Consider the following 25,349-nt stretch of genomic DNA (forward strand, 5'->3'; position numbering starts at 1 on the left):
TGAAAATCTGAGCCAAAACCCTGTTTTGAAGAATTTTGATCATGTACATTCCTTTTCCTTCTGTTACAAAGACCTTTCCCAAATATATCCTGTTTAGTATGTAAAATAATAGAGTTATCTTATTGCTGAGCGATGGGAGGCAATTTAGAGAGGCGAGACTTTGGTTTTGTGGCTCTTTGCTGACAGAAATGTTCACTTAATTCTCCCTATTCTAATGAACCTCAATCTCCACCACACTCTTGGCCCAGAGTCAAATCTCTCAACACCCTCCGGTTGCTCTGCTGTCAGCTGGGTCAAATGAATACAGATCTCTGAAATGACAACGTTTGTAGTGACCCGTGGTTCCGCTGGCAGACTTCTCTCTAGGCTTTTACCGCCCCCTTGTGGTGAAGAATGGCAGAAGGTTATTCTTGCACAATGTGGTCGACAACGTTCGACTCACTGGGCAGCTTTGTATTATCTACTGTCATGGGTTTTTCTGTTACTCCTAGGACTTTCTAATGAAAGAATGACAGTCACATATGACAACAAACACATTTGTATTAGCTCTGAATTAATACACAAACAAATACCATATTAAGAGAGCAATCCATCTGGATAGGTTATGAAGCAAATATATCTGTAAAATACAGGTTTCACTTCCTCTGCTTTTCTCTCTTCCTACATCTGCACTGACCGAGGAGAAGAGTCATGAGAGGAAAGCAACTTTAGGCTATTGAGATCCACCACTGGAGTTTCTCCATAACCCTCTAATGGAGGTTTAAAAAAAAGCCTCCACCCATTGTCACCTCTCTGCCAATCCTTCCATATCTCACTACAGCCTCCACACCTCATCTACTCCTCGCCCCCTCCCCTCTCTCACAGTCTCTTCTTCATCTTGCCCTTCTTGTGGACACCACGGCCAAAGCCAGACTTCTTCTGGTCGTTGAGGCGCTGCTTGCCCTTGCCCCGGAGCTTCTTCAAGCCTCCACTCTGCAGGAACTTCTGTTTCTCTGTCTTCCTGCGCTGCTTCAGGATCTGGTCCCGGGTCTTCAGCTCAGAACGCGGGCCCCGGGAGCCACCATCCCTCTGCTGCCCAGGGGGCCCCAGGGGCTGGGAGTTGGGGCCCCTGGATGGGCCACCTCGGCCCCGGCCAGGCCGGCCTCGGCCTGGAAGAGAGAGAGAGGGAGTGAGACAGGGTTAGGGAAGAGAAGGGCCTAGGCAACATTTCAATTGTTCATAATTTATTTTAACATGCTGATTGCAAGTAGCATGGCCAAAATACATCGAACTGGATATTGCTGTGAGTGTTTTGGAATAGATCTTAGGTAGTAGAGCCCGTAGACAGGAGCTTGAACAATGTCAGATTTACTTAAGAGACATTAGTCACTCATCAGACCCATCACAAACAAATGATCCAAACTCTAGCTACAGCCCTCTGATGAATTGCACTCTTACCTCCTCCACCACCCCTCCTTCCTCTGCCTCCACCCCCGGTCTCTCCATCCGAATCTCCACCCCCTCCGTCGTCCACCTTGTACTTCTTCTTCCACTCCTCATAGCTAAGACACACAGGGTCAAGGAGATGGAACATCCTAATAACATTGCAGTGGTACAATTAAGAGTGAGGACTTATGCACAATAAGCTGAGGGCGTTGGTATTCCCCTCAGAGACCTTATTAACAGCTTTCATCAGTAAAGATCAGTCAGATGACAAAGATACAAGTTCTTCTTGTTCTTGTTGTTGATCATCTGTCCGCTCTCCGTTCTCTTCTTCTTCTTCTGGTCTGCCTCCTTTCCCGTTTCTTTGACGAAGCGCTTTCTCTTACGATCCCTGCAGAGAGATGATGGAGACGTCAAGTGAGGTCGATAGGGGTGTGTGTGTGTGTGTGTGTAGCGGTGTTCCCTCTTACCACTTCATCATGTGTTTGTGCTGGTTGAGTCTTTCTCCTTCGTCTCCCATCAGGTCCAGTACAGCAGTAGAAGCCTGCTGCTCAAACGTTGTGCCCTCTTTTCCCAGGCTCAGTCTGCAAACAGCAAACACTGAGTCATATCACTATGGCTCTGTTGTACTAGAAGCCCACACTCATTGTGTTTAAAGCCGGTAAAGTGGAATGGACTGTGTAGTCAGCTTTTCCCATACCCTCTCTCAGAGTTGAAGTCCTTGGGTCTGTAAGGGATGTAGTTCTCCTCATCGCGGCCAGTCTGTTTGGTCTTCTTGCTGTCTGGCCTCTCCATATTGCCATCCTCCTGTGGCTTCCTCCTCTTCCCCCCCACCACCTCAGAGAACACACCCTGGTGGACAAATGACAGAAGTACAGCATGGGAGACATCCGGTCTAGTCATATGATACTAATTTGTCTGTGGTGGCGCTATGCGCCACTGTTGATTAGCATTGGAACACGCACATGCTAGATGGATACTCAGTAGCGCTAACCTGAAAGTCCTCCTCTTCACTGTCCTCCTGGTCTGCTGTGTGGTGAGTGGAGGGCAGGGGAGTGACAGGAACGTGATACCTGCCCTCTGCAGCCAGAACCTCCTTCTTCTGTGTGAACATATCCACCAGCCGCGTGTCCCTGGAGCGCTTGGCTCGCATCACCACGCTGGCATTGGTCTTGCTGTTCGAGTTGATCTCAAAGATCGTCTGGAGGAAAAGTGCCATGGTTGTTTAATACAGTATTACTAGCGGTTATTCATTCATTACAGAGAATAGCGTCCGATACGCATTTTCAAGCTCAACTCACAGCTCTAGCCTTGTAGCCCTTAATGCAGTCCACCATTTGAAGGCGTTCCAGTTCCATTTTCTCCAAGCCTGACCCTGAAGGGAAATGTGGGTTAATATATTCGCAACATTAAGGAAGCGTCTGTGTGGGATTTCCATGAGAACCCTGAATCTGATGAGGATCCACTGAGACAGAAACTTAATTTATTACTATCACAACATAATGGACCATCTGCAGCGCACTGGAAAGACCATTCTGTTCACAGGTCAGTCATCCTACTGACCTAACAGTGGGTGGACAGCCATGCTGGGGAGCTCTGTGTTCTTGACCCGTTTAAAGGACTCTGGCGAGGGCATGGGCCGGGACTTGATGTACTGCTTGTAGGCGTTGTCCGCTATGCGGCGCAGGTTCTGCAGGTCATGAGAGTTCTCATGGGCCGTGACCAGCTGGGATTCCTCATCATCCAGGATGCTCTGGGGAACACGACCAAACACACCGTCTGACTCTGGAGGGAGGGAAATTAAGCAGGGGATAGAGGAAGGGACAGAGAGAAATATGTGGGAGTAAGCAAGGTAATTAATTGAGTGTCCATGATAGAAAACAAGTGTGACAAGAGAACTGAATGGGTTAGTAATGGTTCCATTCCCTCACACTGTGTATGACATGTTGTTGCCCAGTGCTGGTACCTTGTTGGTGGTCAGGTGTAGCCAGCTGAAGGGGTCTCCCCAGGAAGAGATGGAGGTCATAGACAAAAGGTATCTCATCTGTACACACAAGGCTATAGGCTGCTCCACCGCGGCCTGCGCGTGCCACTCGACCTGGGGTTGAAAAGGCAGAGATGAGCCAACAGTCAATGGTGAGGAAGACACTATATTTCATTGATTCAGGTGGTTGTCACTGGCCTTTCACGTATATAAATGACAAGTCAAGATAGCCTAAAACATCATGTTGACCACAAACTGTTTGCGTTACCCACCGACTCTGTGCAGGAAGAGCTTGGCCTTGGAGGGGAAGTTGTAGTTGATGACGTTGTCCAGTAGGGGGATGTCTATACCGCGAGCAGCCACGTCTGTCACAATCAACACCATGGCCTTGCGGTGGACAAATTTACCAATGTTGATCTTCCTGGCAGTCTGGTCCAGGGCACTGTAGATGTAGGCACACTCCACGCCCTCAGAGGACAGCAGCTAAGCATAGGGTAACACAGAGTTAGAGTCAAAACGTGTTTCAAAATACAAGGCTGAGGACAACCAAACCTTATCCATTAGTTTACCCCTTTATTCACTGGGGTCTCACCTCTTTGAGGTACTCGACATGGTGTTTGGTGGCAACAAATACCACCGTCTGCTCCTGTGGCTTCGCCACGTTCCTCAGCAGGTGGAGCAGCAGAGCCGGCTTATCATCCATCCTCAGGTGGAAGAACGACAGCTGGGAGAGGAGAAAATGCAATGTTATGCTACTTTTATAATCAATCACAGGTTTCACATGTCGGATTCAAACTGGGCGCACATTTTTTGAATGTGTGTTTTAGAGAGTCCTTTAGCTTTACCTTCAGCAGCTCACTCAGCTTGGAGTCCACGTCCAGACGAATCAGCACGGGCTCCGTCAACCCTGCACAAAACACACCCCTATTAGAGCACGACTGATCTTGCCTCGTACACAACTTATTATGAAAAGGCTGCAAAAGAAGGCAGAGGATGCGGGTGGGCTTACCGGCTCTAGCAAACTCAACCAGTAGTTTGGGCAGAGTGGCAGAGAACAGCAGTGTCTGTCTGTTGTCTGGGAGCCTCCGGATGATCTCCTGGAGCTGGTCAGCAAAGCCCATCTCAAACAGCCTGTCCGCCTCGTCAAACACAACGTACTCCACGCTCTGAAGCTTCAAGTTCATCTCCATGACAACGTGCATCAGACGACCTGGGGTACCAATAATTCTGAAGGCAGAAGACATAACTCAAATCTACAGCAGAGAACAAAACATAAGCTTTTTATAGTTTGAAATTGCATTATGGCAAATTACAGCAGTACATTGTGAAGGCCATAGTTCACGTACATATCCGGGTTCTCATGAAGCGCAGCAAACTGATCATCCATTCTGAAAAGAAACAAGAGGTTCATCTCACATTTTATTTTTCGCATCCCCCAAATACAACTGGTGTAGACCTTACCTTGAAATACATGCTTACGAGCCATTTCCAACAATGCAGTTTAAAAATCAAATGGTAACACAAGAGGAATAAAATGAAATAGACAACGGAGCTATATACAGGGAGTACCAGATCAATGTGTAGGAGTACGAGGTATTTGAGGTTGATATGTACATGAAGGCAGGGTAAAGTGACTAGGCATCAGGATAGATAATACGAGTGAAATAAAGAACAGAGTAGAAGCAGCAATGTGTGTGTGTGTGCGCGCATATGAAGTGTATGTGAGTGTGTACATGGTTTGTAAATATAGTCTAGTGAGTGTGTGTAGGGTCAGTGCAGATAATTTTGGCACCATTAATTGACTATTTAGCAGTCTGGCTATTTAACAGTCTTCTGGCTTGGGGGTAGAAACTGTCTCGGAACCTTATGTTCTGAGAGCAGATGCTCCGGTACCATTTGCCGGACAGTAGCTGAGTGAACAGTCTATGGCTTGGGGGGCTGAAAGAGGGAAATCTGACACCGCCTGATATCGAGGTCCTGGATGGCAGGGAGCAAAGCCGTGTTTAAGGGTCAGCGTGGTGAGGCGTTGTTGCCTACCCTCACCACCTGGGGCCGGCCTGTCAGGAAGACCAGAATCCAGTTGCGAAGGTTCAGTCCCAGGGTCCCTAGCTTGGAGGAGACTATAGCGCTGAACACTGAGCTGTAGTCTATTTTTATTTTACCTTTATTTAACTATTCAAGTCAATTAAGAACAAATTCTTATTTTCAATGACGGCCTAGGAACATGAACAGCATTCTCACATAGTTATTCTCTTGTCCAGGTGGGAGAGGGCAGTGTGAAGTGCAACTGAGATTGTGTCATGTGTGGATATGTTGGGGCGATATGCAAATTGGAGTGGGTCTAGGGTGTCTGAGATGACGGTGTCATGTCCAGCCTTTCAAACCCCTTCCTAATTCAGATGTGTGCTACGGGGCGATAGTCATTTAGGCAGGTTACCTTGGAGCTATTGGGGAACAGGACAATGGTGGTCAGCTTGAAACATGTTGGGATTACAGACTGGGACAAGGATAGATTGAAAATGTCTGTGAACACAATTTCCAGCTGGTCTGAACATGCTTTGAGAAAGCCCCCTGGTGGCCTTGTTCAGTGTTCAGTTGATGCTTATAAGGACAATAACAAATTTCAACACAACAAGAGTGAAGATGTACTTAATACCTGTCTCCACCAAGGATCAAAGCTGTCTTAAGGCCGGTGAATTTTCCCAACTGAAATCAAATAAAGGGAATATATTTACTATTTGCTGTTACTGACCAATACAACATACTATCCCGGGTAAGGTGATGATGACAAATTGACTATGAAACACCTATCCTGACCTCTTTGGTGAACTTCATGGTTTGCAGCGCCAACTCTCTGGTGGGGGTCAAAATTAGAGCCCTGGCCCCCGTCTGGGCCTGGGGAACCTTCAGCTTCTCAAACATGGGCACCAAGAACGCAGCAGTCTTCCCGCTGCCTGTCCTTGCCATGGCAACCATGTCCTTGCCATCTAGAATCACTGGGATAGTCTGAGAGGGAGAGAGGTATCGTAAACAATCGACCTGATATATTAGTGAATGTGAAAGGATCCAAGGGCACTGGCATACCTTCCTCTGGATTGGAGTAGGGACTTTGTAGCCCTTCTTCATGACTCCTTTAAAAACTGGGTAACTGAGACCTGCAATTAACAAAAGATGGCTGTTACGACATACTCAGGACACATTGCTGTATAACACGTCAAACTCATTGCATGGAGCTCCGAGTGTATGCGGGTTTTCGCTCCTCCCTTGTAGTTGATTGATTAATTAATTCTCTAGAGTCTAAGATGTTGGGGTTGAGGGGGTTCATACCATGGATCATTTAGCTATTTGATCGTGAATTGTAGGACCTCTAACTACCAAAAAAATGTGATTTTTTATTGTTGATAAAACATTCAAATTTGGCCTTTAGTAACAAATCCCTAAGAAACGCATTGAATATCAAAATTCATAAATGGCAAAAAACAGTGAAAATATTTATCATAAGGATTAAGGTTTTGATGTGTGTCCTATATCTAGGAGATAAAAGAAAGCTTGGGAAATATATACAGTGGGGGAAAAAAGTATTTAGTCAGCCACCAATTGTGCAAGTTCTCCCACTTAAAAAGATGAGAGGCCTGTAATTTTCATCATAGGTACACTTCAACTATGACAGACAAAATGAGAAAAAAAATCCAGAAAATCACATTGTAGGACTTTTTATGAATTTATTTGCAAATTATGGTGGAAAATAAGTATTTGGTCAACAACAAAAGTTTCTCAATATTTTGTTATATACCCTTTGTTGGCAATGACAGAGGTCAAACGTTTTCTGTAAGTCTTCACAAGGTTCACACACTGTTGCTGGTATTTTGGCCCATTCCTCCATGCAGATCTCCTCTAGAGCAGTGATGTTTTGGGGCTGTTGGTGGGCAACACGGACTTTCAACTCCCTCCTTAGATTTTCTATGGGGTTGCGATCTGGAGACTGGCTAGGCCACTCCAGGACCTTGAAATGCTTCTTACGAAGCCACTCCTTCGTTGCCCGGGCGGTGTGTTTGGGATCATTGTCATGCTGAAAGACCCAGCCACGTTTCATCTTCAATGCCCTTGCTGATGGAAGGAGGTTTTCACTCAAAATCTCACGATACATGGCTCCATTCATTCTTTCCTTTACACGGATCAGTCGTCCTGGTCCATTTTCAGAAAAACAGCCCCAAAGCATGCTGTTTCCACCCCCATGCTTCACAGTAGGTATGGTGTTCTTTGGATGCAACTCAGCATTCTTTGTCCTCCAAACACGACAAGTTGAGTTTCTCCCAAAAAGTTATATTTTGGTTTCATCTGACCATATGACATTATCCCAATCTTCTTCTGGATCATCCAAATGCTCTCTAGCAAACTTCAGATGGGCCTGGACATATACTGGCTTAAGCAGGGGGACACGTCTGGCACTGCAGGATTTGAGTCCCTGGTGGCGTAGTGTGTTACTGATGGTAGGCTTTGTTACTTGGGTCCCAGCTCTCTGCAGGTCATTCACTAGGTCCCCCCGTGTGGTTCTGGGATTTTTGCTTACCGTTCTTGTGATCATTTTGACCCCACGGGGTGAGATCTTGCGTGGAGCCCCAGATCGAGGGAGATTATCAGTAGTCTTATATGTCTTCCATTTCCTAATAATTGCTCCCACAGTTGATTTCTTCAAACCAAGCTGCTTACCTATTGCAGATTCAGTCTTCCCAGCCTGGTGCAGGTCTACAATTTTGTTTCTGGTCCTTGGCCAAGCCTTTGGTCTTGGCCATAGTGGAGTTTGGAGTGTGACTGTTTGAGGTTGTGGACAGGTGTCTTTTATACTGATAAGTTCAAACAGGTGTCATTAATACAGGTAACGAGTGGAGGACAGAGGAGCCTCTTAAAGAAGAAGTTACAGGTCTGTGAGAGCCAGAAATCTTGCTTGTTTGTAGGTGACCAAATACTTATTTTCCACCATAATTTGCAAATAAATTCATTAAAAATCCTACAATGTGATTTTCTGGATTTTTTCCCCCTCATTTTGTCTGTCATAGTTGAAGTGTACCTATGATGAAAATTACAGGCCTCATCTTTTTAAGTGCGAGAACTTGCACAATTGGTGGCTGACTAAATACTTTTTTGCCCCACTGTACAGTAGTCAAAAGTTTGGACACATACTCATTCAAGGGTTTTTCTTTATTTTTACTATTTCCCACATTGTAGAATAATAGTGAAGACATCAAAACTATGAAATAACACATCATGTGGTAAGCAAAAAAGTGTTGTTAAACAAATCAAAATACAGATACAGTGGGGTGAACAAGTATTTGATACACTGCCGATTTTGCAGGTTTTCCTACTTACAAAGCATGTAGAGGTCTGTACATTTTTAACATAGGTACACTTCAAATTAATGCAAATGAATTACTTAAAAATCATACAATGTGATTTTCTGGGTTTTTGTTTTAGATTCCGTCTCACAGTTGAAGTGTACCTATGATAAAAATTACAGACCTCTACATGCTTTGTAAGTGGGGAAACCTGCAAAATCAGCAGTGTATCAAATACTTGTTCTCCCCACTGTATTTGTTTTTCTCCCAAGTAGCCATCCTTTGCCTTGATGACAGGCTTGCACACTTGGCATTCTCTGAACCAGCTTCACCTGGAATGCTTTTCCAACAGTCTTGAAGGAGTTCCCACATATACTGTTCATTTGCTGGCTGCTTTTCCTTCACTCTGCGGTTCAACTTATCCCAAACCATCTAAACTGGGTTGAGGTCGGGTGACTGTGGAGGCCAGGTCATCTGATGCAGCACTCCATCATTCTCCTTATTTGTCAAATAGCCCTTACACAGCCTGGAGGTGTGTTGGGTCATTGTCCTGTTAGAAAAACAATTGATAGTCCCACTAAGCGCAAACCGGGTGGGATGGCGTATTGCTGCTGAATGCTGTGGCATCCATGCTGGTTAAGTGTTCCTTGAATTCTAAATAAATCACCGACACAGTCACCAGCAAAGCACCCCCACACCTCCTCCATGCTTCATGGTGGGAACCACACATGCGGAGATCATCCGTTCACCTACTCTGCGTCTCACAAAGACACAGCGGTTGGAACCAAAAATCTCAAATTTGGACTCAACAGACCAAAAGGAGATTTCCACCGGTCTAATGTTCATTGCTCATGTTTCTTGGCCCAAGCAAGTCTCTTATTATTATTGGTGTCCTTTAGTCGAGGTCTTTGCAGCAATTCGACCATGAAGACCGATTCACGCAATCTCCTCTGAACGGTTGATGTTGAGATATGTCTGTGACTTGAACTCTGTGAAGCATTTCTTTGGGCTGCAAATTCTGAGGCTGGTAAATCTAATGAACTTGTCCTCTGCAGCAAAGGTAACTCTGGGTCTTCCTTTCCCGTGGCGGTCCTCATGAGAGCCAGTTTCATCATAGCCCTTGATGGTTTTTGTGCACTTGAAGAAACTTTCATAGTTCTTGAAATGTTCTGGATTGACTGACCTTTGTGTCTTAAAGTAACGGACTGTCGTTTCTCTTTGCTTATTTGAGCTGTTCTTGCCATAATATGGACTTGGTCTTCTACCAAATAGGGCTTCTGTACACCACCCCTACCTTGTCACAACAAAACTGATTGGCTCAAACGCGTTAAGAAGGAAAGAAATTCCACAAATGTAGTTGATGTCTTCACTACTATTCTACAATGTAGGAAAATAGTAAAAATAAAGAAAATCCTGGAATGACTAGGTGTGTCCAAACTGTTGACTGGTACAGCATTTAAAAAATATATACATATTTAACCTCTTTTTTTTAAGTAGGCAAAATGTACCTTCAGATGAGTCCCTTGTGGGGGTCGTAGAGCAAAACAGAGACCACCATAGTGTTCGTGAGAGCGGCATCTTTCCATAGAGCATACTACGGTACAGCCATTTTAAAAAGACAGATTTTTGGGATGTCTCATGGTCTCACAAGCACAGCTGTGGCTTGGCCATCTTCAACCTTAGATGCGGAAGGCTGCCACAGGTGGTTGCAGTGTATTGGGACTAATATCTCTTGCTTAAACTGGCAGATTTTGATGGGGTGTGTCAATAGACTCGAGGGTTAAGGTCACTAATTAGTAAGAAACTCCCCTCACCTGGTGTCTAGGTCTTAACTGAAATGAAAAACCAAGGCCCTCCATGGTATGAGTTTGACACACTTGTTGTATAACATCTGTAAGTGTCTCACAAAGATGGGCTTCAGATAAGCTAACTCAAATTTCTCACCCATGGACTGGAAGCCCCCAGACTTCTTTTTCTTCTTGTTCTGAGCTCTGACCAGCTCCCGGGTGTCTGGTTCAACATCAGACAGACACTCTGACGAAGCACCGGGGAACCGGGGTAACTTTCTTCCAGGCTGAAAAACACATTAATTGCATGAAATACCATGACATTGTCATTATGGAAATTGTTAAACAAAATAATTGAACACTCAAATTCAATTATAGCGTGACTTTAAAAGCTAGAATCCGTAGTTGCTATATATATTTTGAACTTAGTAGCGATCCTCGCTATATAGGCATATATATATATATATATATATATATCGCTACATTGGTGTTAGGGGTCGGATGGCGCAGTCAGGCCATCGGAACACATGGGCGGACATGTGAAAGGACTTAAAGAATGTGGACGTGCGTTCCCGTTCGGAGCAGGCTAGATATATTAGTCACATTACAATATCCACCAAGTGCGTTGGCGTGATGCATAGAGGTTTTGCCTTTTACGCCAGAGACCCGGATACACTTCACGCTCCAATATATACCCATTTATTCTTGCAGAATATAACTTAGAAACACCTCATTAAGTTGCTTCAACTGTCATACCCTATTCAGAACCCCAAAATAATATTGTTTTACTCCAATTGTCGTAAAAAACGTAAACAAACACGGTATAGCCTCAAAACGGTGATATTATGGATGATATATCCTTGCATCCATAGATACGTATACGAATTTGAGTGATTACATTTCTCCAGGCTCAATCCTTAACTTTTAGCGAAACAGGGGTGGGGAGAACGCTTTTTTATTGTTTCAATTAGGTTTCTAGCTTTATTAATGTGGTTAATGTAATTGGCGATAAATCAATTCTAGGCCGAACGCAAAGCCAAACAGGCAAACCCCGCACACAAGTTGACATCCATCGCTAGTTGCCAAGTTAGCATGTTAGCTAGCTAAGGGTTATCAACTAGCTAAGTAAATTCATAGCAAGTAGATTTACATACGTTTGCTAAAATGACAACAGCAAATAGTTTACCTAGTTACAATAACAGAAAAACTAATGGTTCTTACAGAATCATCGTCCCTAATTGTAGCAGCAACTTCGAAATCTCCACCATCCGACTCGTCAGGCTCCCGGTGGCCAGTCTGTCTCTTTTTCTTAGTTAGCTTCTTCTTTCTTTGAGCCATTGTGATTAGTTGCAGCACTTTTTATAATTTGTTCAACGATTTGAACTAGTCAGAATAATTTAAAAAAACAACGATTGGTGCTCAAAAGTAAATGAACTGTTCAGCACACAACAACACAGACGGCAGACATTTTGAAACACGTGTGATTAAAAACGCAGGACTCGTGCGTCCGCGCAAGATATGACGTCATGGTGTTTTTTTGTGAGTAGTATTACAGAGCTTCCAAACCCAGAGGCGTAACATCGCAAGATTTCCGGGAAACGATTACGAAACAGAACAATACCTCACCTTGCGAGGATAACTACACTGAGCATTTTTCCACTGGTGTGTGTGGCCAAAAAGCTCAATTTCCATGTAATCAGCATTGGCACTTGGATTGGAACTTGTGCTTTGGTCAGATGACATGAAAATAGAGCTCTTTGGCCACGCACACCAGTGGTGGGTTTGGCGTTGAAATGAGAACTCATGAGCAGAAAATAACCCCATACCTACTGTAAAATATTGTGGTGGATCTTTGATGTTATGGGGATATTTTTGCTTCTACTGGTCCTGGGGCCCATGTTAAGGTCAACAGCATCCTGAACTCTACCACGTACCAGGACATTTTAGCCAAAAACCTGGTTTCCTCTGTCAGGAGGCTGAAACTTGGACACAAGTGGACCTTCCAGCAAGACAATAACCCCAAGCACACATCAAGATCCACAATTATGTATTTCTTTATTCCATTCTTTTACTTTCAGATTTGCATATTTTTGTAAATTGTTAGATACTACTGCACTGTTGGAGCTAGGAACACAAGCATTTCGCTTCACCCGCAATAGCATCTGCTAAATATGTGTATGTGACCAATACAATTTGATTTGACAAATAAATGGTTAATTGGCCAAAATAAACATTTTGCAATGTCATCTCAGTCTCCGGCATTGAAATGAATTGAAAACCTGTGGTTTGAATTGAAGAGTACAGTCCATAAGCACAGACAAAGGATATCAAGGATCTGGAAAGATCCTACATGGAGGATTGGTCTAAGATCCCTCTCAATGTGTTCCCCAACTTATAAAACATTTTAGAAAACATCTCAGTGCTGTTATCCTCGTAAAGTGAGGTATTGAAAACAGGGGTATCAATAATATTTACTTTTGAGAAAAAAATGTATTAATTGTTAAACAAAATCTTTTTATTTGAGCAATTGTATTAGTGTAAAATAATATACATTTCCCAATTTTTTGGAGCAGACAATATGCAGTTGCTTGTGAAAGTATTCACCCCCCTTGGCATTTTTCCTATTTTGTGGCCTTTACAACCTGGAATTGAAATTTATTTTTTGAAGATGCAACATATTTTGGGGGGTGAAACAAACAAGAAATAAGACAAAAAGAAAACTTGACCGTGCATAACTATTCACCTCCCGAAAGTGAATACTTTGTAGAGCGACCTTTTGCAGCAATTACAGCTGCAAGTCTCTTGGAGTATGTCTCTTGGCACATCTAGCCACTTGGATTTTTGCCCATTCTTCAAGGCAAACATGCTCCAGCTCCTTCAAGTTGGATGGGTTCTGCTGGTGTACAGCAATATTTATGTCATACCACAGATTCTCAATTGGATTGAGGTCTGGGCTTTGACTAGGCCATTCCAAGACATTTAAATGTTTCCCCTTAAACCACTCAAGTGTTGCTTTAGCAGTATGCTTAGGGTCATTGTCCGAGTGGAAGGTGAACCTCTGTCAAAGTCTCAAATCTCTGGAAGACTGAAACAGGTTTCCCTCAAGAATGTACCTGTATTTAGAGCCATCTATCCTTCCTTCAATTCTGACCAGTTTCCCAGTCCCTACCCATGAAAAACATGGGGATGATGTTCTCGGGGTAATGAGAGGTGTTGAGTTTGCAACAGACATAACGTTTTCCTTGATGGCCAAAAAAGCTACATTTTAGTCTCATCTGACCAGACAACAGTCTTCCATATGTTTGGGGAGTCTCCCACATGCCTTTTGGCAAACATCAAACATGTTTGCTTTTTTTTTTTCTTCAAGCAATGGCTTTTTTTCTGGCCACTCTTCTGTAAAGCCCAGCTCTGTGGAGTGTACGGCTTAAAGTGGCCCTATAGACAGATACTCCAATCTTCGCTGTGGAGCTTTGCAGCTCCTTCAGGGTTATCTTTGGTCTCTTTGTTGCCTCTCTGGTTAATGCCCTCCTTGCCTGGTTTTGGTGTGCGGCCCTCTCTTGGCAGGTTTGTTGTGGTGCCATATTCTTTCAATGTTTTAACAATGGATTTAATGGTGCTCCGTGTGATGTTCAAATCTTCTGATATTTTTTTTCATAACCCAACTCTAATCTGTCCTTCTCCACAACTTTGTCCCTGACCTGTTTGGAGAGTTCCTTGGTCTTCATGGAGCCACTTGCTTGGTGGTGCCCCTTGCTTAGTGGTGTTTCAGACTCTGGGGCCTTTCAGAACAGGTGTATATATACTGAGATAATGTGACAGATCATGTGACACTTAGATTGCACACAGGTGGACTTTATTTAACTAATTATGTGACTTCTGAAGGTCATTGGTTTCACCAGATCTTATTTAGGGGCTTCATAGCAAAAGGGGGTGAAAGCATATGCACGCATTACTTTTCCGTTGAGTCTTTTTTAGAATTTTTTGAAACAAGTAATTTTTTTCATTTCACTTCACCAATTTAGACTATTTTGTCTATGTCCATTACATGAAATCCAAATAAAAATCTATTTAAATTACAGGTTGTAATGCAACAAAATTTGGAAAAACACCAAGGGGGATGAATACTTTTGCAAGGCACTGTAGCTCAGTATTTGAATTATTTATTTCATACAGTCATTTTTGCTCATCTTTATCAAGGGTGCCAATAATTTCAGACCCCAATGTAGATCTTTAATATTCCTACAATCAACTGAAGTTCAGTGTAGCACTGCCTAGGGATCTCTCCAACCTGTTTGAATCTCGCCTTTGACTTTGTTTCGTGTGATGTCATCGAGGTATTCTATATGTTCTAGTTAGGGGACCAACTGGCACCTGGGGGAAGTAGGATCAGCTAGTAGGATCAGCTTCCCCTCCACCAATCCTAACCTTAACCATTAGTGGGGAAAATGTTCAAACTTCCCAAGATCAGCATTTTGGGGAAAATTCACCCTACACCAGACCAGCTGCTGCTCACAAACAGCTGTGGCAGATATCAAAAGCTCTATTGAAGCCCCATGGTCCTTTGCTCATTAGGGCCAGCACATGAAGATGTTGCAACTTGCAACAACCAGGTTTTCTGGCTGTCCTCCATCTGGCGGACATCTTTTTTTGCTTGTCTTCACTTGAGCTACTGGTACACACCAGTTCGACAAATGTTACAGTACATACAGTAATCTCAGTTAACCCTCTAAAATGTCATGTAATTTGGTCAGATGCTCGATATGTTTACGTAGTCTGTCCACGAGAGATTATACATACAGTAATGATAGAAATATGGTTGGGCATCAAATGCTAAGGTCAAAGAAGGTTCATTTCAAGCCAGTGGAGTAAATAAGTGAACACCATGGCAACAGCCAGGCCCTTATCCCATTCATTTTCCATCACAGAGGGCTGGCTGGCGGTTAGAAGTTGGAATGAACAGTAAAACCCTGTCAGGGATATAAGAGGTTTCGAGGGCTAGCTTACACAAATCAAATGTTTGTTTTTTTACACACACCAAATACAACAGGTGTAGACTTTACCGTGAAATGTTTACTAACAAGCCCTTTTCCAACAACGCAAGGAAAGGAGGTCAGCGCCATAACCGTAAGGCTCTCCAGAGGGTAGTGATGTCTGCACAACGCATCACCGGGGGGAAACTACCTACCCTCCAGGACACCCACACCAACCGATGTCACAGGAAGGCCAAAAAGATCATCAAGGACAACAACCACCCGAGCCACTGCCTGTTCACCCCGTTATCATCCAGAAGGCGAGGTCAGTACAGGTGCATCAAAGCTGGGACCGAGAGACTGAAAAACAGCTTCTATCTCAAGGTCATCAGACTGTTAAACAGCCATCACCAACATGCCAACATACTGACTCAACTCTAGCCACTTAAATAATGGAAAAATGGATGTAATAAATGTATCACTAGCCACTTTAAACAATGCCACTAATGTTTACATACCCTACATTACTCCTCTCATATGTACTGTAAACACTGTACTCTATACCATCTACTGCATCTTGCCATCTTGATGTAATAAATGTATCACTAGCCACTTTAAACAATGCCACTTTATATAATGTTTACATACCCTACATTACTCATCTCATATGTATATACTGTACTCTATACCATCTACTGTATCTTGCCTATGCCATTCAGCCATCACTCATTCATGTCTTTTTATGTACATATTCTTATTCATCCCTTTACACTTGTGTGTGTATAAGGTAGTTGTTGTGAAATTGTTAGATTACTTGTTAGATATTACTGCATGGTCGGAACTAGAAGCACAAGCATTTCGCTATACTCGCATTAACATCTACTAACCATGTGTATGTGACAAATAAAATTTGATTTGATTGGTGTGTTTTTGTTGTGTGTGAGCATATGTAGTGTGTGTGTTTGTGTGTTTATGTGTGTGTGTTGGAGTGTCAATGTAGTATGTGTGAGTGTGTGGGTAGAGTCCAGTGAAGTGTGCTTAAAGCCACTGTAAGAATGTCAGGGTGTCAATGCAAATAGTCCGGGTAGCCATTTGATGAACTGTTCAGCAGTTTTTTGGCTTGGGGTAGAAGCTGTTTAGGAGCCTTTTGGTCCCAGACTTGGAGCGCCGGTACCACTTGTCGTGTGGTAGCAGAGAGAACAGCATGACTTGGTGGCTTGAGTTTAACCATTTTTAGGGCCTTCCTCTGACACTGCCTGGAATAAAGGTCCTGGATGGCAGGGAGCTCGCCCCCAGTGATGTACTGGGCCATACGCACTACCCTCCGTAGCACCTTGCCGTCGGATGCCAAGCAGTTGTAATACCAAGCAGTGATGCAGCCAATCAAGATGCTCTCAATGGTGCAGCTGTTGAACTTTTTGAGGATCTGAGGGCCCATGCCAAATCTTTTCAGCCTCCTGAGGGGGACCATGATAGGTCCTTAGTGATGTGGACACCAAGGAACTTGAAGATCTCAACCCGCTCCACTACAACCCTGTCAATGTAAATGGGGCGTGCTTGGCCCATTTCCTGTAGTCCATGATCAGCTCCGTTGTCTTGCTGACGTTTTGTGAGGTTGTTGTCCTGGCACCACACAGCCAGGTCTCTGACCTCCTCCCGGTAGGCTATCTCATCATCATCTGTGATCAGTCCTACCACTGTCGCATCATCAGAAAACTTAATGATCGTGTTGGAGTCGTGGGTGAACAGGGAGTACTGGAGGCGACTAAGCACGCACCCGTGAGGGGCCTCCTTGTTGAGGGTCAGCGTGGAGGATGTGCTGTTGCCTACCCTCACCATCTGGGGGCGGCCTGTCAGGATGTCCAGGATCCAGTTGCAGCGGAAGGTGTTTAAGCCCAGGGTCCTTACCTTAGTAACGACTCACACACTAAGGTGGATCTATTTTCCCCACCTCTATAAGATCAGCTTTTGTTCTTACGGGTGGTTTAGGAGATAAAGCCCGGGGGATTAGCATGTGCAACTGTCAGGGGGCGCATCATTTCTGGGTTTGCCCGAGGGCGTTTGGCAGACTGACACCCACAGCATGTCTTAGCGTTAGCTCCACCACCACCAAAGCCAAAAGCCAACCTCATTAAGTCACAATCTCCATTCACTGTCTGTAACTCCAGCGCTGTCTCAAAAACATGTCATTAAATTCCTGCCTGCATTCCCCACCCTGTTGTTCTTATATTTATGAGGTGCATTCATTAGCTAGAGTTGTCATGCTCCTGTGTGTCATGCAGGCTATGTCTGGGAGGATGCAGCATAGTCTTATTGCTTCACCTCTGTTACACCCATTGACTTAGCCTGATAGGATCCATATTTGACATACATGAACAGAATTATCACCACAATATGCATACTAGGCTAAGCTTGAGCGGATGCCCAAAGCTTGAGGGACTTACAAGAATAGTATCTGACATTTAAAAGCAGTGATAATTCATTTTTGCATTTAGGTTGCCTTATCAGTCACTTAAACACTTATATTTATAACTGTACATTAGGAAACTACATATGCTGCTGACTGATACTGGAGATAGATTGCAGCATTAGTATAGCTTGGATGTGGCTTGTGGTTCACGAAGCAGTCAGCCAGCAGATGTGCATTTCATGAAAGTCATTAAGAAGACCGATGTCAACATGACTGGTTGTTTTTTTATGATTTTTTTATGAATATGTACCCAGATAATGTGTGATGCAGATGTTGACTGTACTGTAAGGAGAGTTTAAATTAATGAATATCTGATGCTAATACTAAGGCTGCAAATGGGAGTACCGGTTCAATATTCTTCGGCCGTATCTGTGTCAAATTTAATTATTTAAAAACCAGGCCTTGCGCTCATCTAACCTTTTTAAAAATAGACGTCCATCCAATTAGCATCGAGAGCCATGCTTGTTGGCGAATCAGACAGGAGTGTTTACTGGCAAGGCATCAGACACTGGTATGGACGTTTCATGCCAGGAACAATCCACCAAGGGGACGGTTCGTCCCAAAATCTTAATCCAGTTACTTGCAAGAAAATCAAGGGTTATGAGTGTAATGACAAAGAATGCTCTGTTGGATTTGCATTCCAAGAAAAATGAAAACCAATGTGATGATAAGAGAGATCCCTTCAAGATAGTCAAGAGTGTCCGGATATCTTTGTCTGACTAACTGCCATTTTGGGAATGGCCCTCCCCCAACAGTGTATGCACCATAAGATACACTCTCTCTGGTCCCTTGGTACCAGCCCCATGCATTGAGCCATGACATCCACTTACTATCAAGAACACTACTACGCCAATGTGCAGCATGCATTAGTGGGTGATGAAGAGGGTGGCTCGCGGGGGGATGGTTTGGTCCCCAGCCCTTTGGTCTGGCATGGCACTGTGAACGTGAAAGTGCCACCCCAAGTGAGGACAGATGGTGAGAGGTCCCCAGGCTTCACCCCCAGGCCCCTGGGCAAAATGCGGCCAAGCACAAGATATCTGGGCTGTGATTGGGCCTTGCCTCTCAGCCTCCCATGGCCCAATAAGATGCTGTGAGGCGCAGTGAAGATATGCTTGAGAACACATGTAACTATGTTGACCCTGTGGTTTCCCTGGTCTTCCCATCCCCCCAGATTTTGGACATCATGGCTTACCATGGTGTAGGGCTATAGTATAAGAGTGTAGCTGTAGCATTGACAACATTCTAACCTTCACAATAGATCTGAAACTCTATGCATGTTTCATTAGCCAAAGTCTAGTCCATTCATATTTTCAATGCACTGAATCATTTAATGTGCATTAAAGCCAAATTCAGAACTGCTTGAATTTCCACATCTGAAGGAAGCTAAGCCCTTTGCTGAAATGTCCTCTTTGCTGCATAAGGATAATTTAGATTTGATGCCCCTTTAGTGCAAAAACTGCAGAGGCACATACATCTGGTTAAAACTTTCAATTGCTTGATATTCCAGCATTAAAAGGCAGTTTCCCTTCAAGCCACCAGCCGTTAATCTCACAGCTAGTGCCAGCATTAAGGCGATCATCATGGCACATGTGACAATTAAGTGCAAAAACTGTCCCTAGAGGACATTAAAGAGACAGACCCGAGAGGATTTCACCCACCAGCGAAACTATCTGGGGATTCACTGTCACCCAAACTTACTACCACCCTCAATACTCTCTACTGTAGGCTACATGCAATGCATACACTGTTTTGATTCAAATGTATTAGTCCCATTGTACTTTTAATATGTGAGATTTAATGGACATTTCAGCCCCATCCTTTCTCATCTTCTCTGGGATATGCTAGACTACAGATGCCCAGAATTAAAACCTGAGAGCAGAATGAACTTTTCATGCTTTATGTCCTTAGTCTCACTTCTGTTGTTTCTTTTGACCGCCTGCCGCTGCCAGGCACACTCCTCGTCTCTCTCTCTCTCTCTCTCTCTCTCTCTCTCTCTCTCGCTCTCTCTCTGTCTCTGTCTCTCTCTGTCTCTTTCTCTCTCTCTCTCTCTCTCTCTCTCTCTCTCTCTCTCTCTCTCTCTCGTGTCTTTTTTAATTGCAAATTCATGACAGCCAGCACTCTCTATTTCTGTCACTCCCGCTCGGCTTCCCTCAGGGACTTAAGGGAATTTAAAGGGGCCATTGTGTGCCATAAGATAAGTCAGGAGCTGCTCGGGAGACTTGCTTTCATCACCGTGGGACTACTGGACCCCTTTTCCCGCTCGGCTCTCTATAGCTTTATCACTCAAAGGCTCAATCAGCTCACCGCAATACAAATTCCCAGGGACTGACTAACAGGGAGAAAAGAGACAGGGTAGAGATAAGAAATGAGATGTGCAAATCTGAACTGCATTTTATAATTTTTATATGGAGTGATTGATTGGGGTTCAGCACAGTATTACTTGTGAAAAATATATAAATGTTTACATGCCTTGTGTATTCATCACCCTTTGATTTATATCAGAAAAATACTAAATTGTTTTGATAAACACACTGTAGTCTTCTATCTCAGCTCAGTACAGACCTGGCAGAGGTCAACATGGGGGCCTTATCTACTGACAGATAAGTGGCTTTCGGCTGGGAAGTGTCTCTTGATTTCACACAGCACACATATGAGGGGAATATTGATGATGGGAAGTTCAGAGTTCAGACGCAGCCTATTTCCTTCCAACCTCCGTGAGATCGCCACATGATTCTGTCTCAGCATATGCCTCACACAGAAGACATACTCAGAGACGTACACACGGACACACATAGAGGCACTTAAAAGACTACAGATCAACCCACACCCAGACACAGAGATGGACACACACACACCAAGATTCTACCTCACAGGACAGAGGAAGGTTTTTCTCCAATTAGGCTTTGTTTTTGTAAATAAACCGTTGATGTGAAAATCTACGTCTCACTGTACGTCGCACTGTAAATATGTCTCAATATGAGTGACAGCATCGCTGGCAGTCATCTCTCAAGCCAGACCATATGTTGCTTTGGGTGGGGAGAGAACGGGAGCTTACTGCAAAGCCTTCCTTATCCCCAGCATTACAGTCTCTAAGAAAGGATTTACTATTTAATTCATGATTAGATAGAATTTCTCCACAGACCAAACACAGAGTCATAGACTGAGGAGAGAACCTGAAGAGTTTGTGGATAAATAGTCACACACTGGCCCGGCCCCAACACACCACTAGTGTGAACCGTTATAGCACTATTATTAAAAGCCATGGATTATCAATCAGGAATTAATCCTGCTTTTTACTGAATTGCTATCGTTTTTCACCCTCCACTGACGCTGCAACAAGAAGAGAAGGGTTTTTCTTCTGATTTTTTTCTTCACAAAGGGAGGTGAGCCAGGGAGAGGAATTAGAGGTGTAGATACAGCCCTCCACTGAGCCACACTAACTACAACAACAACAAGCGTCTGGCTGTTGCTTCTCGTGCCCTGGATGTGCACAGACAACTGAAGAAGAGTCATTTATTTAGTTCCTTCACTCATCTATTTTCCTCCCCCCTCTGCCTGGCTGACTGGGCTCACACTGGCTCCTCTCTCTCAGTGAGTGAGGGTGTGTGTGAGCGTGTGTGTTTCTCTCAGCCGGAGTGTTGCGCTGTGAAGGCTGTGGAGTGGATCTCTACTCTTCCTTTCCCAGTGGAATATTGGATGAGAACGGTTTCCCAGCCCTGACTATTGACTGTTTGTCACCTGTTCTGCATCCATGACTTTACGTACTTGGCTGGTGTATGGGCTTGGATTTAGTTTGATATCCGCTTTCTGCATCTCACAAGGTGAGTATAGGCATACTGAGGTCAGGTGTGTGTGTGTGTGTGTGTGTGTGTGTGTGTGTGTGTGTGTGTGTGTGTGTGTGTGTGTGTGTGTGTGTGTGTGTGTGTGTGTGTGTGTTTGTGTGTGTGTGTGTGACCAGAAGTCCCCACAAGAGTAGTAAACAAACAAACATTTTACCAACTGGGGACATTTTGTTAGTCCCCACAAGGTCAAATGCTATTTCTAGTGGGTTTAGGGTTATGGTTAGAATTAGTGTTAGGGTTAGAATTAGTGTTAGGGTTAGAATTAGGTTAAGGGTTAGGAGCTAGGGTTAGGAGCTAACATTAGGTTTAGAGTTACGGTTAAGGTTAAGATTACGTTTTTGGGTTAAGGTTAGGGTCGGGGTTAGGGTAAGAGTACGGGTTAGAGTTAGGTTTTAGGGAAAATTGGATTTTAAATGGGACTGAATTGTGTGTTAGCTGTACACGACTGTGTGTGTGTGTGTGTGTGTGTGTGTGTGTGTGTGTGTGTGTGTGTGTGTGTGTGTGTGTGTGTAAAATAATGAATGGACACCATATGGTCACTTTTATGTTGCAAACAATTGCCATGGGGGGAAATCCATAAACCGTACAATGGGACTATGACCAAAGGTTTCAAACTAAATTTCCCTAGGGACATAATGACAATTGACTTGACCTGTTTTGACTTTAAACTACTGAATGTCCTTGTCTTACTAGGGACGAAAAAAGAAAAAATAGGTTCACTGATGTTCAGCTATTCTTTTTATTTTTTTCTTCATATTCCTCTCACTCTTATAATAACTTAATTATCAATGCACGTTTGATCCCTTTATGGATGAAACTGAGGGTCCAGTAAGCTCTTGGACAGATTACTGGTTCAGTATTTAGATACACTGCCCACATGGCTCAATGAAGTGGTCTACATGCTGGACATAAATTATATTCCCAAATGTCATAAGATTATTAAAGCAGATTTTGCTATATTCCCACGCAATCAACAGTATTTCAGGAACATTGTGACACACATCAACTAATCTATCATATTCAACTTTTTTCATGTCATCATAAATGATGGACATGCCACTTCTGATACCCCTGCAGTAATTGTTTGAAATGAACAATACTGGGGTGTTTCCAGATGAATCTCAATGGAAAGAGCATGATGTTATGATAGTACGACAAGATGCAAAGGAAGCTCATTTGATGTGATCATTTCTAGTACAATAGCATAGCGTACTTAGGCAGAGTCAAGTGATAACATGGTTTGGTATACTGTGTAGATAAAAATGATATACTCTACATACATAGATGTTTACATTGGTGATGTACCATCCAGCAGAATAGATGTGTTCGTATTCCACCAGCCTCTCAAACTGGACCTGGGTTCTCTCAAATAATATCAAAATTGACCAATGAATCTAGAGTTAATGTTCCATATTTTGCCCAATTCCTTCATTAATGTGATAGATGACCGCAGAGGGGGAGCCTTTTTAATGTTTAATGAGTACGAGAAAAACAACAACCAATCAGATTGGCAGCCAACAGCCATTGAGTATTCTACTGCTATTCACTCTCATCCCTGTCACATATAGCCTGTGGATAGGCTGTATACTGTGGCTTCATATGAGTGCTTTCTCCACACTAGCATAATATTACATGTTCCCTGAAGGCTGGCATGTGTTATCGGTCCCGCTGAGGCTTTACATTGATTTCAGCAGATTTCTAGAGTGATTTTTGTAAGAGCATTTGGCGGAGATTAGTTTGCCTCTGAAAGCTTTTGGTTGGCTATTTAACAGAGACTCAGGCCAGCATTACCTTCCTGGCCCAGCTCTAAGCAGCACTAGATGATCGGATGCTGATAAAGAGAGAGGATTGCTGTCAGGCAAAGCTGATCTCCCACCTTGTGCACGGGATTCTGTAGGCCAAATACAGGTGTACGAAGGTCCAGTCTCATGAACAATCCCCTTAGGCCTAATGGATTTGTATCACTAAGCTGCACGACACTCACTTGAAAGTAAGTCAGGCCATTTAGGAGTTGAGACTGGGTGATGGGAGGAAAATGAACTCATTAACTCAATAGGCTAGTGATCGGTAGGCATGATCCAGGGATGGGTATTTTGTACGTTTGCCAACTCCTCGTGATGTTCTCAATCATGGACCTGAATTACATAACCTGACAATCATTGCTATATTTTTGTTTACTTTCATAGCTGATTCATAGAAAAAGAAACACCCATTCAAAACAGTTCAGATGTGAAGTGGGTGTGAACTGGGTGTAGTTAATATTGGTCATCAGCATAGAGATTCATTCTATGTAATTCTATGGTCATGGGTGTCTGTTTCTACTACTCTGGGACCAGACGGAGACAGGGCTTTACCGTGAGATCACAAGCTTACCGAACAGACAGACAACTCGGGAAATAGCATTGGCTACTAAAGGGTGAGTCATGGTTAAGTACAAGCCTGTGAGGTGTCACTGTCAACATGAGAACGAGACAGACTCCAATATGACTGACAGAGAACACCATCCCAGCAAGAGATCAGAGCAATTTAGACATTGACTTTTGAGGAGCTCTTTCTTCACTCAGTATTGATATCACATAACAAAGCGTGAGGTTTTACAGGGCAACGGTCTAAATATATTTATACATTTATTGAACCTTTATTTAACTAGGCAAGTCAGTTAAGAGCAAATTCTTATTTACAATGACGGCCTAAGACAGAGTGGGTGGCTCTCCATGGCATCATTTACCCCCAGCAATAAGCTATGGCTTCAGACAAAGTCAAACAATAGATCAAATCAAACTTTATTTGCCATATGCACCGAATACAACAAGTGTAGACCTTACCGTGAAATGCTTACTTACAAGACCTTAACCAACAATACAGTTCATGAAGAAGAAAATATTTACCAAGTAGGCTAAAATAAAAAAAGTATTATTAAAAAGTAACACAATAAGAATAACAATAACGAGGCTATATACAGGGGGCACCGGTACCGAGTAAGTGTGCAGGGGTACAGGGGGTGAAGTGACTATGCATTGGTAACAAACAAACAGCGAGTAGCAGCAGTGTACAAGAGGGGGGGTCAATGTAAATTGTCCTGTGGCGATTTTTATGAATTGTTCAGCAGCCCTTATGGCTTGGGGGTAGAAGCTGTTGAGGAGCCTTTGGGTCGTGGACTTGGTGCTCCGGTACCGCTTGCCGTGCAGTAGCAGAGAAAACAGTCTATAACTTGGGTGACTGGAGTCTCTGACAATTTTCTGGGCATTCCTCTGACACCGCCTATTATATACAGTTGAAGATGGAAGTTTACATACACTTAGGTTGGAGTCATTAAAACAAGTTTTTCAACCACTCCACACATTTCTTGTTAACAAACTATAGTTTTGGCAAGTCGGTTAGAATATCTACTTTGTGCATGACACAAGTCATTTTTAAACAATTGTTTACAGACAGATTATTTCACATATAATTCACTGTAACACAATTTCAGTGGGTCAAATGTTTACATATACTAAGTTGACTGTGCCTTTAAACAGCTTGGAAAATTCCAGAAAATTAT

The 25,349-nt window shown here is 43.5% G+C and overlaps 1 protein-coding gene across 1 annotated transcript; it reads right to left on the reverse strand.

The window, feature by feature from the left end:
* Window positions 1–520: 520 nt before the first annotated feature.
* ddx54 (DEAD (Asp-Glu-Ala-Asp) box polypeptide 54) lies at window positions 521–12,016 on the reverse strand. Its single transcript, XM_029620442.2, has 19 exons — window positions 11,748–12,016; window positions 10,684–10,813; window positions 6,491–6,561; window positions 6,224–6,412; window positions 6,063–6,112; window positions 4,753–4,794; window positions 4,416–4,633; window positions 4,252–4,313; window positions 3,999–4,130; window positions 3,679–3,889; window positions 3,389–3,520; window positions 2,986–3,207; window positions 2,724–2,797; window positions 2,417–2,623; window positions 2,123–2,274; window positions 1,893–2,006; window positions 1,703–1,813; window positions 1,438–1,541; window positions 521–1,148 (listed from the first exon to the last, which is right to left on the reverse strand). Exons 1-19 carry the CDS (start codon window positions 11,862–11,864, stop codon window positions 859–861), a joined length of 2,628 nt encoding a protein of 875 aa, XP_029476302.1. The 5' UTR covers window positions 11,865–12,016; the 3' UTR covers window positions 521–858.
* Between the last annotated feature and the right edge of the window lie 13,333 nt (window positions 12,017–25,349).

The sequence above is a fragment of the Oncorhynchus nerka genome, linkage group LG19 (assembly GCF_034236695.1).
Source record: "Oncorhynchus nerka isolate Pitt River linkage group LG19, Oner_Uvic_2.0, whole genome shotgun sequence".
Classification (NCBI taxonomy): Eukaryota; Metazoa; Chordata; class Actinopteri; order Salmoniformes; family Salmonidae; genus Oncorhynchus; species Oncorhynchus nerka.